The sequence below is a fragment of the Phaseolus vulgaris genome, chromosome 3 (assembly GCF_051622355.1).
Source record: "Phaseolus vulgaris cultivar YP4 chromosome 3, ASM5162235v1, whole genome shotgun sequence".
NCBI classification, from domain to species: Eukaryota; Viridiplantae; Streptophyta; class Magnoliopsida; order Fabales; family Fabaceae; genus Phaseolus; species Phaseolus vulgaris.
This window is the reverse complement of record NC_143500.1, coordinates 26,636,074-26,652,055: the sequence shown is the minus strand read 5'-3', so window position 1 is coordinate 26,652,055 and position 15,982 is coordinate 26,636,074. Positions and strand designations below refer to the sequence as shown.

Below are 15,982 nucleotides of genomic sequence, written 5' to 3'. Positions count from 1 at the left end.
CTAATAAGAGGGTGAAGAGAGTAATTTTAATTATTTATTATCATTATAAGTTTATTTCAAGGAATATGTGTGGAATACACAATAAAAATCACTTTTCTTATGTATAAAGAAACAACGAAAAACCACATAATCACTTATAATTTCAGATTTTAATCATCCTCAATAAATAAAAGTCTGTAAGTTTTATTTTCTAATTTTTAAAACATAACCAAATTTTGAAAATAAAAATAAATAAAATTACATAATTTTTAGTTTAAAGAAATAAATTTAAATATATTTATAATAAAAATAAAAAATAGATTTAAATATATTTATAAAAAAAATACATTTATAATATAAAAAATAAATTTATAATAAAAATAAAAAACTAATTACATTAAAAAATTAAAATATATAATATATAATATATAATTAATTATGTATATAATTCTAGATTATGTAAGATTATGTACTCCATTATCTTATACAGTTATATATTGATTATGTAAATAAATTTTATAATATAATTAATTCTAATAATATAATATAATAATAATATAAATATATTTAGAATATTAAAAATATTAATATTAGTAATACAAATATTAAAATAATAATATTTATAATTAAGACGCATAATGTTGCCTATATAATATTTTTCATCCTTAACATTTTTCCCTCTATTAAATAGTTTTGTATTCTAGTCATAATGAATGACCATGATTATTTTTTTTGGAAATGATTTTAATGTACAATTATAGCAATAATAATAATTAATAAAGAGAATTATTTCTTTAAGTGTTTTGTGGTGTACACATTTTTAACGTCTTATAATTAATTCATCTTTCTAGCCACCAACTAAAATCAATAAGAAACTAACATAATTATAATTAATATTGGAATTAATTTTTTAACTGCTTTGGTTCTTTTACTTTTTTATTCTTTCTACATTTTTTCTCTATTAACCAATCTCCAGTTTTCATAAACTACAAGAAACTAACCATTTTGAGTAGTCATAATGAAAAAAAAATATGAAAGTGTATTTATAGTATAGTTATAACAATATAAAGGCATTAATAGTGAGAACTGGTTTTGAAAGTTTTTTCAGAGTATATATTTTTATACCTTTTCCACCCTTTACACTTTTCTCTCCATCAATTAATATTTTAAGTTTTGGTATCATCAATGATGAGAATTATTTTTTTAAATGTTTTTTAGTATAAACATTTTTCTATTTTTTTACTTTTTTCTCCATCAATTAATATTTTAAGTTTTGGTATCATCGATGAGAATTATTTTCTTAAATGTTTTTTAGTATACACATTTTTCTATCTTTTTATACTTTGGCCCGAGGCTTTTATTAACAAGAAATGAACATAAGTGTTTTTATTGTATAAATATTATAATTAATAAAAATAAATTATTTTTATGTATATACTCTATTACAATTATATTTTTAATTTTTTTATAATTAGTTTTCATGATAATAATTACATCAAATTTTTAATTATATTATAATAAAAAGCAGCTACTACTAGTATATTATAATTATAAAATATTGTTTCTAAATAAACAAAACGTTTCCCAAATAATGAACCAAGGACAAAAAGATAGAGAAAAAAAAGTTGGGGCAATAAAAAAAATAAAAGAGACCAAACACAAAACCGAGGTCTTTCATTCTTTCTTTCATTCTGTGCTGGGCACATCAAACAATTGAAGAGCGAGAAAGATTTGGATTCCGTTTGAAGTCTGCGTCAATACTCAATTCATTCATTCCACTCCTGTCGTCACTCATCGTTCTCCGATCTCCACCTTCTCATCAATTCTTCCCTCATTCTTGGGTCAAACCCAAAATTAATTTTTAATTCAAGTAATAATTCACATCAACCATTTTGTCCCCATCGCATGATCACACTCCCTTTCACCTGCTTCCGCTTCTGGGTTCTCTTCTTCCTTCCCTGAGTCGTGCTCTTTTGAAAAAAAATTGATTTTTTTATCGCCAATTTTTATTTGCTGTTGGTTGAAGTGATGCTGGACTTCAGGGAAGGTTCCAGTGTGAAAGGGTTACTATTCGGGTTTTGGGGTTTGGGTTTTTGGGGTTAATTTTGTGGTGGTCAAGATGCAACGCAATAGTACTACTGAGTTGGAGGAAGGAGAGGCTTTCTATTGTTATAAGGATGAGGACGATGACAACATTGACCTTGATTCTCTCTCTTACATTGTAAGGGTTTTTACTTGAAATCTTAACCGAGTTCAATGTTTTCTGGTTTTGGTTTCTCTTCTACTGTGTTTTTGCACGCAAATAGAACAAACCAGTGAAATTATTTAGTACGACTGAGCATGAATTTTCAATTTGTCAATGTCTTTCATTCCTTGTGATATACAGGGAATTGAACTAACACTTTATTATTGACTTTTTTTATTTATTTTATGATTAAACAAAGTTATGTTTTGTTTTATAAAAAAAATCAGGTCTATAATAGAAGATATATCAAAACTTAATAGAATGTAAAAACTGACAAACATATGGATCAATTATGTTTGTCTACGGATACTGTAGATGCTTTTCAGTATGTTTCTTTCTCCATTTTAAAACCTAATTGAACGTCAAATCATGTTGAAGCACATTGGAGAACGGGGTAATGAGAAAACAAACACACTTTCTTGCAGCTGTATGTGCAATCTGTCACACACAATACCATCAATAACTACATCCTGCATCAGTTGTATTTTTGTTTGTCTCTTCATATTGTTGGTGGTATGCTAATGTGCAGTTATATTTTGGCAATTAAAAAATAAAAAATTATGATAATAGTTGAAATTTTGCTGCTGTGCTTTATGGTGTCTGTCTTGATGTTGCTTCATTCCTCGTGATACATTTATCCAATGCAGTTTTCTTTTTAATCAATGTCATCTTGATTAAATTTTCTCTTTAAAAAAACAGGACTGATAACTTGCTTACTGTTTTTTCTAGGATGAGAGGATTCAGCGTATTCTGGGTGATTTTCGAAAGGATTTTGAAGGAGGCATTTTTCCTGAGCGTTTGGGTAAGTGATACGTAGAAATCATAGCTTGTAACCAGAAATGAAGTATCTGTCTATGCATTCACATAAGCAACTTTATCGGAGGATATGAACAATTTTCAGGTGCAAAATATGGTGACTATGGCTCCTTTTTACCCACCTATGAACGCTCGCCCCGATTGCGATTTTGTCCAAAGGCTCCAGAAAAACCCCATAGTTCACACAAATTTCCCAGCAATATCCACACCGCGGTATATAAAATTTGTTATTTTTTTCCTTTTTTCAACCATTGGATAGGAAATTAATGTGTTAGTTTGGAAGAAATACGGTTAAGTTGAGCATCATTGGTTATGTTGTTATACAGGCTGCAATTTATAACTCAAAAGCACCTTCAAATACGCCTGCTTCCCCTAATGTTCTTCCATCTCAACATACAAGAGTACCTTCAGAGAAGAACACAGGCATTTCCTCGAATAGAATAACAGGGAAGTTCAGTTTGAAAGAGGACTGTGCAAATAAGTCAGGAAAGCTGACTGACCAAAGAAAGGGGATGTTGCAAATCAAAATGAAATCAAATAGCTTAGCAAAAAAGAATGCTGCAATTTACAGTGGACTTGGACTTGATGACTCTCCATCCTCCTCATCAGAAAACAGCCAAAAGGAAAGTGAAGATATGCCACATGTATCTCAAGAGATGCCTGAAGAATCTTCCACTAGCATTGTTCAGGTAGATGACGTGTTCTATTTCTATGAAACAATTATTCTAATTGCTCAAGCTGTCAAGTCATAAGTGATTATCATATCAACATACCAGTATAAGTTGTTTCTGTAATCAGAAGAGAGCAAACAGGGTTAAATTGTTTTCATATAAGTTGTAAGCCTTTTCACAAGACCTTATTGAGATAAGTTTAAAACAACTGATAGACATATCATAACTATTTTAAAAAGTTTTTCCAAACAGTTTCACAAGTTTTTATGGCATAAGACAAGTTAAAAAGAACTTGAAATAAACTCTTCCAAATTTACCCTTCATATCTAACTCAAACATTCATGCAAGAGCTTTTTGGGCTAGAAGCATGGATAATGCATTGTCCTACTTTATCTTGTGTGCTAAAGGTAACTTTTATTAAAAAGGAATCAAGGCAACAAGGATTGAACTCTAGACTACATGGTCAAGAAGCTTTGCTATCATGTTATAAACAAACTACCCTAAAAGCTTAAGCTGTTTGGTGAAAGTACATGAATTGTTTTATGCATATCAATATTTTTTAAAATTTTGTATGTTTGATGTTACAGGTTATGACTTCTTTCACTATCCCTGGAGGTGTGCTAATATCACCTCTACATGACAGTCTACTCTACTTGATTAGAAAGGGAAAAACCCTTGGAGTCAGCAGGCCCATGTACTCTCGAAATGGTCATCAGGAGCATTATTCCATGTCTACTGATGAATCAGATTCTTTGGTTGGGGATTCACATTTGTTGAAGAAAAGGAAAGTGACAGTGGTAGACCAAAATGAAAAGCATCATACGAATGGTAACTTTTCTGAGAATGACATGACATTTCATACGAAGAAAAGATTAGGAAATAAAACTCCAGATTGTAAGGACTTTCTGTCTAATGATCTGAGATGCACACCATTGTCAAGCTCAATTTGTGATGCTGGTGAAACAGCTGAAGTCACTGGTAAGGCTATTGAAGTATCCAAGGAGATCAATGAAAATGGTGTGAAATGTAGAATGGATTCCACTGAAGCTTTGAAGGAGGTTTCATTGGAGTCAATATCTGATCAGGATTTTGGCAAGATTGAGAAACGAAATACAGGAAGTAGCTTTGTGAAAAAAGTTTTAGAGCATAAAATGGAAATGTCTCAGGATAACAATTCTGCTGATCCTAAGAATAATAGAAAGTGTAACACTTCTGCAATTTCGAAAAGGTTTAAGTCTGATGAAATGAAATGTGAGGTGGATCAAGATACTCAAAAGTGTGAGACTAATCAGACCAAGGTAAAATCTGAAAGCAAGAACAAGTTAAAAGGTGAACAGGAACCTGGAAAAGTTGTGACCGATGCTGAAAAAGATATCATTGGTTCTAGTAATAAAGCAATGGTGAATGATAGAAAGAGTACTAGCATTGGTGTTACTTCTTCTAAAATTAAAACGCATAAAAAGAAACTGAAGGATAATAAGGTGAGAGATTGTGACAGAGGTTCACTGAAAAAGAAAAAATTACAACTGAAGGTTGATGGAATAGATCCAACTGATGGGCCTCCCCTTAATCAGGCTCCAGTAAATGCTAACCTTGACCATGTTGAAAAGAGTGCAAATAGGGTTAAAGTAAAGGAAAAACCAAGTGTCAATAAAGTGGTTAATCAGTCGTCAGCTGTGCCATGGGTAAAAGATGCTCCAGGTGCATTTCCTGTTGCTGAAAATAAACCAACTTCTGAGATGGTTCTGTCATCATCAGCAGCAGCACCTCAACTTATTGAAGAAGATTGGGTTTGCTGTGACAGTTGCCAGAAATGGCGGCTTCTACCTATGGGTTTAAAGCCAGAGCATCTTCCAGAGAAATGGTTGTGTAGCATGCTATATTGGCTGTAAGTTGATTACTCTCATCATGGGTTCATTTGAGAGCATATTTTGCTAGTTAAATGCCCAGTTTGTGAATTATAACCAAATTTTATATATTTTCTCTTTTCTCCAACTGTGCATACATTTGATCTTTGCTATATGTATTATTAGATTCTCATTGTTCTTCTAAAACTCTTGTTAGGCCTGGAATGAATCGGTGTAACATCAGCGAGGAGGAGACAACAAAAGCACTTTATGCTTTATATCAAATGCCGATTTCGGAGGGTCAAAATAAAATGAAAAGCCATGCCACTGGACCTGAACATGGAGTGAAATCTGTTGATGCTTTACAACTTTGCCATATTAACAAAAGATCCAGTTCTGATGCAGTGCTTGATCGAGGAAGGAAGAAACGTGGTATTAATGAAAAGGCAAAGCCAGGAATCAATAACGACAGGCATCAGTTGTCAAATACAGTAAAGAATGCTCAAGAGTCAAATCTTAAAAATAGAAGCTTGAATGGCACGAATGAGTGGTCTGCAGACTCAAACCGTATGAAGAAATCTAATTCTCAAAATTTGAGCAGGTTGAACAATTTGACAGAAGAGAAAAACACGCCTAAGGCAAAAGAATATCAAATTAATGGAGGTATCTCATTCACTTAAGGGTTGATATATTTTGTTGCTGCTTCATATTTGTTTTATGGTGCAAATAACTGTATATAAATTTTTTTCTAAAAGAATATGTCAACGTGTTGTCAAATGTGTGTGCAGGTGACAGACATGTTAGAATGAAACGTAAGATTGAGGATAATCAACATGGATCTGGAACTCCAAAGAAATCTAAGATTGAAGTTGTTTGCTATGCTGATAAACATCTGAAACATGGTATGGAATTTAAAAAGCTGGGTCTAAACTCAAGAAATGACTTACCAACAAAAGCTAGTGGGGAAAATCCGATGAAATATGATGATTATTGTTGGTCTGACGATAACAAGTTTGCAGTTCCAGTAAAGAAGGGAGATTGGGCACAGTTTTCATCAGATGATGGTTCGTTGGATGCTACAAACAGTAGGCAAAGTGGTTCGACTAAGAAAAGGAAAACGAATGACTGGCGGGATAATGAGAAACATAACAAAACATTGTTCTTGGAAGGTGACATGCAACGTGTTAAAGACGGCAATGTAAATAGGAAAGAGAAGAAGTGTACAGTTTTGAATACAGAGGCAAAACCAGTAACTGAAAGTGATGATGAATTTATTAAAGAAAGTGGGATGAAGCGAGTTTTCTTGCCAGACAGCAGGGACAAAATGGCTATTGGGACAGAGGTGAAAAGTGATTTTAATAAGGCCCACCAGCCTAGAAAGCACAAAAAAGATTGTTATGATCCATCGGGTGGGGATTTAGGCTCTGGACAATTTTCATTGGCAGCAACTTCAAGTTCTTCTAAGGTTTCTGGGTCTCACAAAGCTAGAACTAACCTTGGAAATGCCATTGGCTCACCAGTAGAATCTGTTACCTCATCACCTTTGAGGACTTCCAACATGGAGAAATGTATTTTGGCTGCAGGGGTTGACAAATCAGAAAAAGATGATGCTAGAAAAGGAGGTTTATCAATAAAAAATTTAGATAGTAGGGAGAAAAAGTTATCGGTAAAAAAGAAGGAGAGAGTTTCACATGACATACATCTTTCACGTGTTAATTGTGGAAGTGGTTCACATCATGAGGAGAAAATGAACAAGAGTAATCAGGAAAATGCCCTTTCTTGGCAGAAATCGGGCAGGCTTACATCATTACGGGTTAAGGAAAAGGTTAGAATTTCTGGTTCTGAGGGGAGTAGGGATAAGATGAAGGCTTCAGTATCAGATAATGATTTTTCCAGAAATGGTGTGAGTTATGAGTCAGCAGTTAATCTTAATAATCACACTTCTGATACCGAGACAAGACATGATGTTAAGTACAGCTTTCTGAAGTCTGAACACAAGATTGACAACCCTAGTAAGCAAAATTCTTCAAGACATTGGTCAGATGAAACTGGAAAACAAACTGAGCTGAAACAAAAGGATTTTGGGAATCCAATTCTGAAAAGGGAAACATTATATTTGGGTTCTAGAACTTCACCCAAGTCGCAAAAAGGAGATATGTCCAATGGGCATCCTGTCCATGCATCTAGCAATGGTGATGTTCCTAGGCTTGTGAGGAAGGCAGTTGATATTACTCGCAAGGTTGGAGTTGATCACAGTTCAGGAAGTTTAGTATCTGACAGACAGCTCAGTGGGTCAAGTCCCTTGACAACAAATTCTAGCCAAACTGCCTCTAGCATTCTGGAAGAAGCCACAAAGCTAAAGGATTCTGCAGATCATTATAAGGTTATTTCAACATTCAAAGATTTTACTTCATATCTATTTGATGTAGCATCCTTCTTTTTCTAACCAATTGTTTTATTCTGACTGTAGATCTCTGGTTTTGAGTTTGAAAGTAACGAGACTTATTTTAAAGCTGCCTTGAAGTTTCTGCGTGGAGCATCACTTATAGAAAAATCCCACAGTGAAATTAGCAAGCAAGGAGAGATGAATCAAATGCAAATTTATGCTGCTACAGCTAAACTTTTTGAGTAAGGAAAATTTTGAATCTGTGTAAATTTGTTATACTTTCTCTGATTTATTATGTCTTTGGTCAAAAGTACATTTTGAGGGGGAAAAGGGTTCGAGAATGTTCAATAAAGTGGAAATTTCTAACCTTCCTTTGGAGATTTAACTAAATATAATAAAAAGAATAATTAAACTATTTCTACTAAGATTTTTTTAAAATTTCTCCTTGTCCTTAGTTTTTTGTAATGAATATCTCTCCTTTTTCTTTGCGAGAGTTCCCAGATTATTTGGGGGGATGAGGGTGGTTGTGATTTGAGGGATTAAGGGGAAAATAGGAGCTATAAAACATGGTGTTGCCATTACTGCATGATGCTTTAAACAGTGAGTCTTAATTTGTCTGCTTTTGTAATCACTTTGACCTAAACTTCTTTGATCGTCTGTAACCTCCACTAACCTAAGTATTTGTTTGGATCTGGTGGGTTCTTGTATGCTATTTATGAGATACAAAGGCAAATCACCATCTTCAATTACACTCCTTCGAAACCTTGTCGTTGGTGCTTTTCTACTTCCTAGGTTAATTAACTTTCTGTGTTTCACTGCTGCTTTGTGCTGTTAAAAAATACTTTTCATATGTTAAAATTTTTAGCATAAATATTTTCTTTCATATTACCCTAGAGTTTTTGTAACCTTTGTTTTTGTTGGTCTATTTGTCTTAGCTTCCCTTTAATCATTAAATGCCATAAAATGTATTCCAGATCCTGTGCTCATAAATATGAAAGACACCAAGAAATGGCTGCTGCTGCCTTGGCCTATAAATGCATGGAGGTGGTATACATGAGATTGGTTTATAATAAGCATTCTAGCATAAACAGGGATCGTGATGAGTTAAAATCAATTCTACACGTGGTTTCTCAAGGTAATTGATTGCAGTTTTGACTTTAGATATAACTATGTATATCTTTAGGCTTGTTGAGCATTGCTGTATGTTGGTGATGTTTCACTGCTTTTTTACTCCATTTTTAGGTGAATCTCCTTCGTCATCTGCATCTGATATTGATAATTTAAATAACCTGGCGGCAGTGGATAGGTCAAATTTGACAAGGGGTTATAATACTCTTGTTGCTAACAATCAAGTCATATCTGCTCAGAATCGCCCAAATATTGTCAGGCTCCTTGACTTTGTAAGTTTTAATTTATTGATACACCTTATGTTTCATTTGGAAAATCTATCTGGGTGCTTTGATCCTGAAGTACCGTGGAGTTAACTTTGGGGATTTAGAGGTTTAATGAATTTACATAATAGTAGGAAATTTGTTCTGTATTAGACTACCATACCAGTAGAATGTTTGAGAAAAATCTTTATGGATGGAAGCTGATCTTTCTATGTTAAATAGGAAGATTGGATTTTTTTTTTCTCCTTAAAACCATTTTTTGTTGCATGCAAGATCTTGGCTCACACCTGTAATTCTTGAAAACACATTAGTGATTTTTATATAACAATCACATGGTAATTCAACTGTAAAATTGGCTATGGTCACGCTGCACATTTTAATGCAACACATGTTATAGTTCTTGTTAGAGGCATAATGTGTAACTTGTATGTTATTAAATTTCATTCAATTGCCACAATAATTTATTTAATGAAAAGTAAAACAATGGGTAAAAGTTAGCTTGTGATTTTGCAGACTCAAGACATAAATTTTGCAATGGAGGCTTCAAGAAAATGCAAGAGCACTTTCATGGCTGCTAATTTGAACATGGATGAAGCACGGAATAGGGATTGCATAACTTCGATTAGGAAGGTTGTTGATTTCAGCTTCCAAGATGTAGAAGAGCTTGTACATCTGGTGTTGATTGCAACAAAAGCAATAACTCGAGCTGGTCTTGGTGGTGTTAGAGATTAAGTTGATACTGTATATAATACTTTTTTTGGGTTTCTCTTCTCTACTGAGAGATATCCAGAAAGGAAGTGGCTTAAGGACTGGCACCTGGAAACCTGCTAAGAGGGCAGGTCTTATGTACATGTGTACAAATGAGATTATTAGCAAATTTTGGGATCTATTTTTAATCGCTCAGCTTCTTCTTATTTGTGAATAGGATCAGAATTCTCTCACCCTTTAGTTTTATGGGTTAGATAGAGCAAAGCGGTTCCTTCTTATTAAGTGACTGAGGATGGATATCATGTAATTGTTCAGTGCTACATTCTTTGCTCCACTGATTCGGAGCCACAGAAAAAGATAAATAAAATCCTGAAATGTTAGGCAACCAGTTTTGAGGGCTTTTGATACTTATATAGTCATTGCAATTGCAAGTATTAAAAAATTCATTTTCTGTTATCATATTGTAGCTTGAATGGTTAGAAATCCATGCAGAAATATTGTTATTGTGTGTCTCATTGGTACAAATCCATCTATTGGTCCTACCAGCTTTTTGGATTAAAGTATTCAGCTTTAGAGGGAGACTGTCATTATTAAACCTTTTCTTTGCTTTGTGTTTGTCATCTGACTTCCTTCCTACATTGGTCTATGTGATATACTGTTTAATTATCTGGATAATCATCAATAGTTTTAGTTGACTTTTATATTCTCTCTAGGCCCATTACAAGTAAAATACCTGCTGTTCTGTACTTTGACCAAAGTTAGCAAGAATTTTATATTTGATTTCTCCTAAAACAATTATCACTTTCCTTTTTTATTGAAAAGAAAACAAAAAAAAGTGTATATTAGTGGTCTCACATATGACTAAATTATAATATTATCTCAAGCTTCTTTACGGTCACTTACACTTAAAGTAATAACATAACCCCAGGAAGAGCCACACATGTTTCATTCAGGGTTTGGTTGGTGCTTTTTCATGCTTTTGGATATTGGTTCAGAGCGTGTTACATCTTCCTTTCATGCTTGAATATTATGGGACAAGACTTTTGTTGTTTAAATATTATGTCACTACAATTTAGTGTAATGACAGTAACCTTGTCTTTGTCCTCTGACGCATTGCCAGATGATACATAAAAGTTTGTGATTATAGAATCATGCAAAGACTGTGGCCCATTAGCTGAATTTGACCTTTTGATTTGATGATAGTTTTGCTCCTCACAAGTACCTTTTCATAGGTTTAAACCTTTGATATTGCACAGAATAAGCACATATACAATGAAAAGGGTATATATGGGTGTAGAACACAAGTTTGTAAGCTATACCAATGGAAGTTTGGTAAAGGTTTGACAGGGTATATATATACAATGTAATTTGGGTTTACACTGCAAGTATGTTTTCTGTTCATATAAAATATACCAAATTAGTGTTTCAGTCTCTAAATTTGACTTTTAATTTGTTTTCCATATTTATTTATTAGTACTAAATTTTCTTATTTAAAAAAAATAAAAAATCAAAACTCAATTTTTTTATAGACTAAAACTAATATTCTTTTATCCATTGAAAACACTTATTGTATATTTCAATCAGCTTTATATTGATTTATTTAATTTCAGAGACACATAACTAAACTATGCTTTAAAAATAGTGATGTTGTCAATATTTTGCCACTGAATCATGTTGGATCCATGCTTGGATTAGTCTGTCACAGATTGAATAGTATGATTAGATCTCCATTATAAAAATTTGAAAATTTAGTACCTTTCCTTACAAAAAAAACACCAAAAATGAAAAATAAAAAACATAATAAATTAATACATTTCTTATTTTTTATGTTGTATGTAAATTTGTTATTTTTAATAGACTCATTATAGTAATTTATTAATTAAAAATCATTATTATGATATATTTATACAATTCTATTTATTTCGAATGTTAAGAATGTATATACAATAATATTTTTATTTTTAGTATTATATAATTATAAAACTATATTTATATTATTTAATTATTAATTACTCAAGGTAGTTCAAATTCAATTATGATTCAACCATTAAACTTTAAATTAATATCTTGAGTAATTTAATGACTAGTCAACTTTTAACAATATTAATATAAATAAGTTTTGATAAAAAAAAATGTTGGTTCAATTGTTTGGTATAAAAGCTGGTTTGGCCACATCTGCCCGGAAAAGTCATTCGTTTCTGCAGAATCGGTTAATGATTTTCAAAACCTTAAATAAAACTGATATGATAATTGTCACGTTTGAAGTTTTATTAGAAGACATTGAAGAGGAAAGAGGGTAAAGGGGAGTGATTAGTTTATTAATGTTAAGTTAATAGATGGTAGAGGTTGGTACGTGAGAAGAATCAGGATGATATTGGAGGTTAAGGTGGAGGAGAATCAACTTAACGAGAATCGTTAAAAGAAGATGAAATGTTTAGGAATATTTCTGTGGTCAATTTGAATAGGGAGGAAAAGGATCTACAAGAATGAGATGGGATGGCGATGCTTCAGGGGTATTTTCTGTAAAATCAGCTTAACTTATCTAATCAAATCATGTAGGAGGGTGCCACAATGGGGTTTTCATACGACTGTGGAAGGCCAAAGCTTTGCCTAATGTACTATCTATTGTTTGGAGGATTCTGCTAGATAGAATTCCAACCAGAAGCAGTTTAAATAGGAGAGGGGTGTGCTTTATGCCAAGGTAAGGTTGAGAGAGCTCAACACCTATTCTTAGAATGCGAATTTGCCCAATGTGTGTGTTCTATCTGCTTTAGATGGTTGGGTATCTTTTTTGTCCAAGACAAAGACCTCAAGTGTCACTTTGAGAACTTTTACTTATCATTTTTTAGTTCCAAACAAAATTTGGTGTGAAAAGGTATTTGGGCGGCTATAGTATGGTGTATTTAGGAACAAAGAAATCTTATAATCTTTTAAGTAAGGGGTTGTCGATGTGGAAGAAATTTTTTCTTAGACACAACTCAAATCCCGACTATAGTTATGGATGAAACATAGGTTAGGCTCTTTCAGCTATTCCTTCCCGGATTGGCATTTGAACCCAATACAATGCTTAAAAAGTTATTTGTAATGGGGAGGGGTAGTGGCTAGGAGTTGTTGTCTGCTGTAGAATTCTTTGAAGGAGAGAAGGGTGGGGAAAAAAGTTGTTATCATGGTGAGAAGCAAGACTATGAGGCAGTTAATGGCGTGTGACTACAGGGTTTTTAAGGAGTCTCTAGGATTTGTATCTAGGCGCTATTAATCACTTTGTAGCACTGTTTGCTAAATAAAGATGTAGGAAAAATTATGGGAATGCATGTTTGATTGTGAAGTTGTGGCAAATGCGTCTCTTTGCAGTGGAGGGGGTATGTTGATCTTGACTTACTATGTGGGAATTGCATAATTACAATAACAAAACTTTATTTCAGTGGAGGGGCAGGTTGAAAGCTGGAACTGTAATGAGGAGGGTTATGTGAACATGTTATTTTTGCACATACATAAAGGGTGATGTAGTTTTAGAAATAGTTTAGGTGTAGAGTTTATCTAGCTTTTTGCTTTGTGCCTCTTGTTCTATATTTTTTCTGTGTTTTTACTTTGCAGCACTTTTGTTTAAGGGTACTACAACTTGTTGCAGGAAAGGTATTTAAATGCAACAATGAATATGTTGTAGTCTGTCAAATGCTAATTATGCAGGTTGGTTTGTGTTGTTTTTTTTGTATTTGAAAGTGAGGAAGGTATTTTCATATGAGTTGATTACCCTGTCCTATTTTTTAATTTATTTATTTTTTGTTAATAAAAAAAATTAATAGAAAATGAATTTTTTTTTGGTGATAAATATTCATGTGTGATATTAGTGATGATTATGTTACATAATAATGGAAAAGGAAATAATTTAAGAAAATAAGAATGGTGAAAATATATTTTCAAAGATTTAAAGAAAAAAAATTGAAGTAAAATTTTTGAAATTTACATTTGAAATGAATTTTGCATCTTTAAAGAGTTTAAAAAGATTATAATATAACATGCACTTTTAAATGAAAAAAGATATTAAGTTCAAATCTAATTATTATGTCAAGTGCAAACAAACTGCATTTAGTAGGAATTTCACTTATTGAAAACTATGTAAAATCCTAGCATTCAAGTGTATTTTGAAATAATAAATGGGTGGTTGAACTAGATGAAGACAAACAATTAAGTTAAACTGACCCAAATATGGTGAAGTCAGATATGTGTTGTATAGTTTAAATTAATATATGTGTTTCATGCTGATAAAAGAAAATGTGTTTCATAAAGAACTAGAAAATTTGCTAAAGTTGTTGTGGATGCTACTGCAAAATAGGAAATACTCATTATTGATGTGTTATGTTGAAGAATTATTATGTGTTATTAATTGTAACATATGCATGCAAACTTAAATTAGAATGATTATTGTTATCCCATTTTGGTAGTTTTTACATGTACTCACCTTCAATTATTGACAACAAAATGTAGACCAACTACAACCCTAAACCCTAGAGAAATTAACTTGTTTACCACAATATTTGGGTTCATTCTCAACATCAAAGTCAGGGAATCACATTGAAGTTATTGAAATTATATTGGTGTTCATATAAAGAAGGCTAACTTAAGTTTATTTTTAAATTTAATAGCATATGTTTTTTTTATGATAATGACACCATGTATGCTTCTTGTGTAAAAAAATGAATTACACATAGAAAATGAGATATGAAGCATCACTTCAATTCTTTTGCCAACTCCAATAAATATTGTTGATAAAGTAGTTGTATTTATCTTTAATTTAGTACTCCCACTATGCACTATGCGTAAGAAAATTATTTAACTTGTTTGTTTATGCTTAATAACATTTATTTATTAACTTGTGTATTTGTATCACAAGACATCATTGATTAAATCAAGGATGAAGAAATCCATGATTAGAAGACTTTGTCATAAGAATTTTCAACCTTATTTCTTACTATGGGTGAGTATGTATGGAAGAAGAACTTTTATAGTTATATAAGTTTTTTAATGCTTTTTTTCACCAATTTTTTTTTGTGTGATGTAAGGATAAAATTTTATAAAACATTGTTTTGTTGTGACATATATTTTGTATGACATGTAATTTGGAGATTATGAATTATGCTTATTAATATCAAATAATTTATACCTTAATTAAGTATAGATGATGGAGATTAATTTCCAAATTCTAATTTAGCCAATTTCTTTCAAGAATTCAGATAAACCAACCTAATAAAATCACATAATTTCACATGAACCATAACAATAAAGTTTTTCATTACAAATGCAATACACGTAATACCTTCTACTATAAAAAAGATGCACACTAATAATTTGATTCTTCTCCTTTGTGCACTAATCTTCCATTATTGTTTTTCATTTGTCTAACTTCATCACACTATGCCTTAAAATTGGATATTACTTTCATTAACATTTTGTGCTTTTTTTTTACTTCTTTTTTACTTTAACTTTTTTACTTATTGCACTTGTTTTTTTCGTCCTTTTATTTTCGCTTAACTTTTTTTGATAGATTTTGGTGCGAAAAAAAATTATTTATTTTCCATGATTAAATAAAGTTAAATTGATCACTTTCGTACCTCTTTATTTCAACAATTGTAACTATATTCCATGTTTTTTTTTCTAATTTTTTTCACCTTTTATATCTTTATATTTATTAACTAACTTTTTTAGTTTTTATTATCTAAAAGTTATACATAAAAATAAAAAACTCTTTTATTGTATCATTATAATAATAATTTTTTAAATAAAAATAAAATATTTTATCAATATATATTTTTACATGTTTTATTGTAACTTTACTTTTTATTTTGATGGAAATTGACAAGTATTTCTATTATGTAATTATAACAATGTAAAAATGATAAAAAGTTAATTTTATGTATATAATTTTTTAACTTTAGTAGAAA

At 31.5% G+C, this 15,982-nt stretch overlaps 1 protein-coding gene across 1 annotated transcript; it reads left to right on the top strand.

The window, feature by feature from the left end:
• Positions 1–1,598: 1,598 nt before the first annotated feature.
• LOC137806904 (cysteine-tryptophan domain-containing zinc finger protein 3) lies at positions 1,599–10,431 on the top strand. Its single transcript, XM_068607273.2, has 11 exons — positions 1,599–2,200; positions 2,954–3,026; positions 3,126–3,253; positions 3,367–3,729; positions 4,299–5,599; positions 5,776–6,221; positions 6,347–7,941; positions 8,029–8,186; positions 8,919–9,079; positions 9,187–9,344; positions 9,849–10,431. The coding sequence occupies exons 1-11, from the start codon at positions 2,099–2,101 to the stop codon at positions 10,065–10,067; spliced, it is 4,704 nt and encodes a 1,567-aa protein (XP_068463374.2). The 5' UTR covers positions 1,599–2,098; the 3' UTR covers positions 10,068–10,431.
• Positions 10,432–15,982: the final 5,551 nt, after the last annotated feature.

Excerpts from the sequence above, each read along its gene's own strand:
- LOC137806904 (XM_068607273.2), top strand. The coding sequence starts at position 2,099 with ATGCAACGCAATAGTACTACTGAGTTGGAGGAAGGAGAGGCTTTCTAT. Across the intron at positions 3,027-3,125 it reads CATTTTTCCTGAGCGTTTGG|GTGCAAAATATGGTGACTAT; the intron begins GTAAGTGATACG and ends AACAATTTTCAG. Across the intron at positions 3,254-3,366 it reads CCAGCAATATCCACACCGCG|GCTGCAATTTATAACTCAAA; the intron begins GTATATAAAATT and ends GTTGTTATACAG.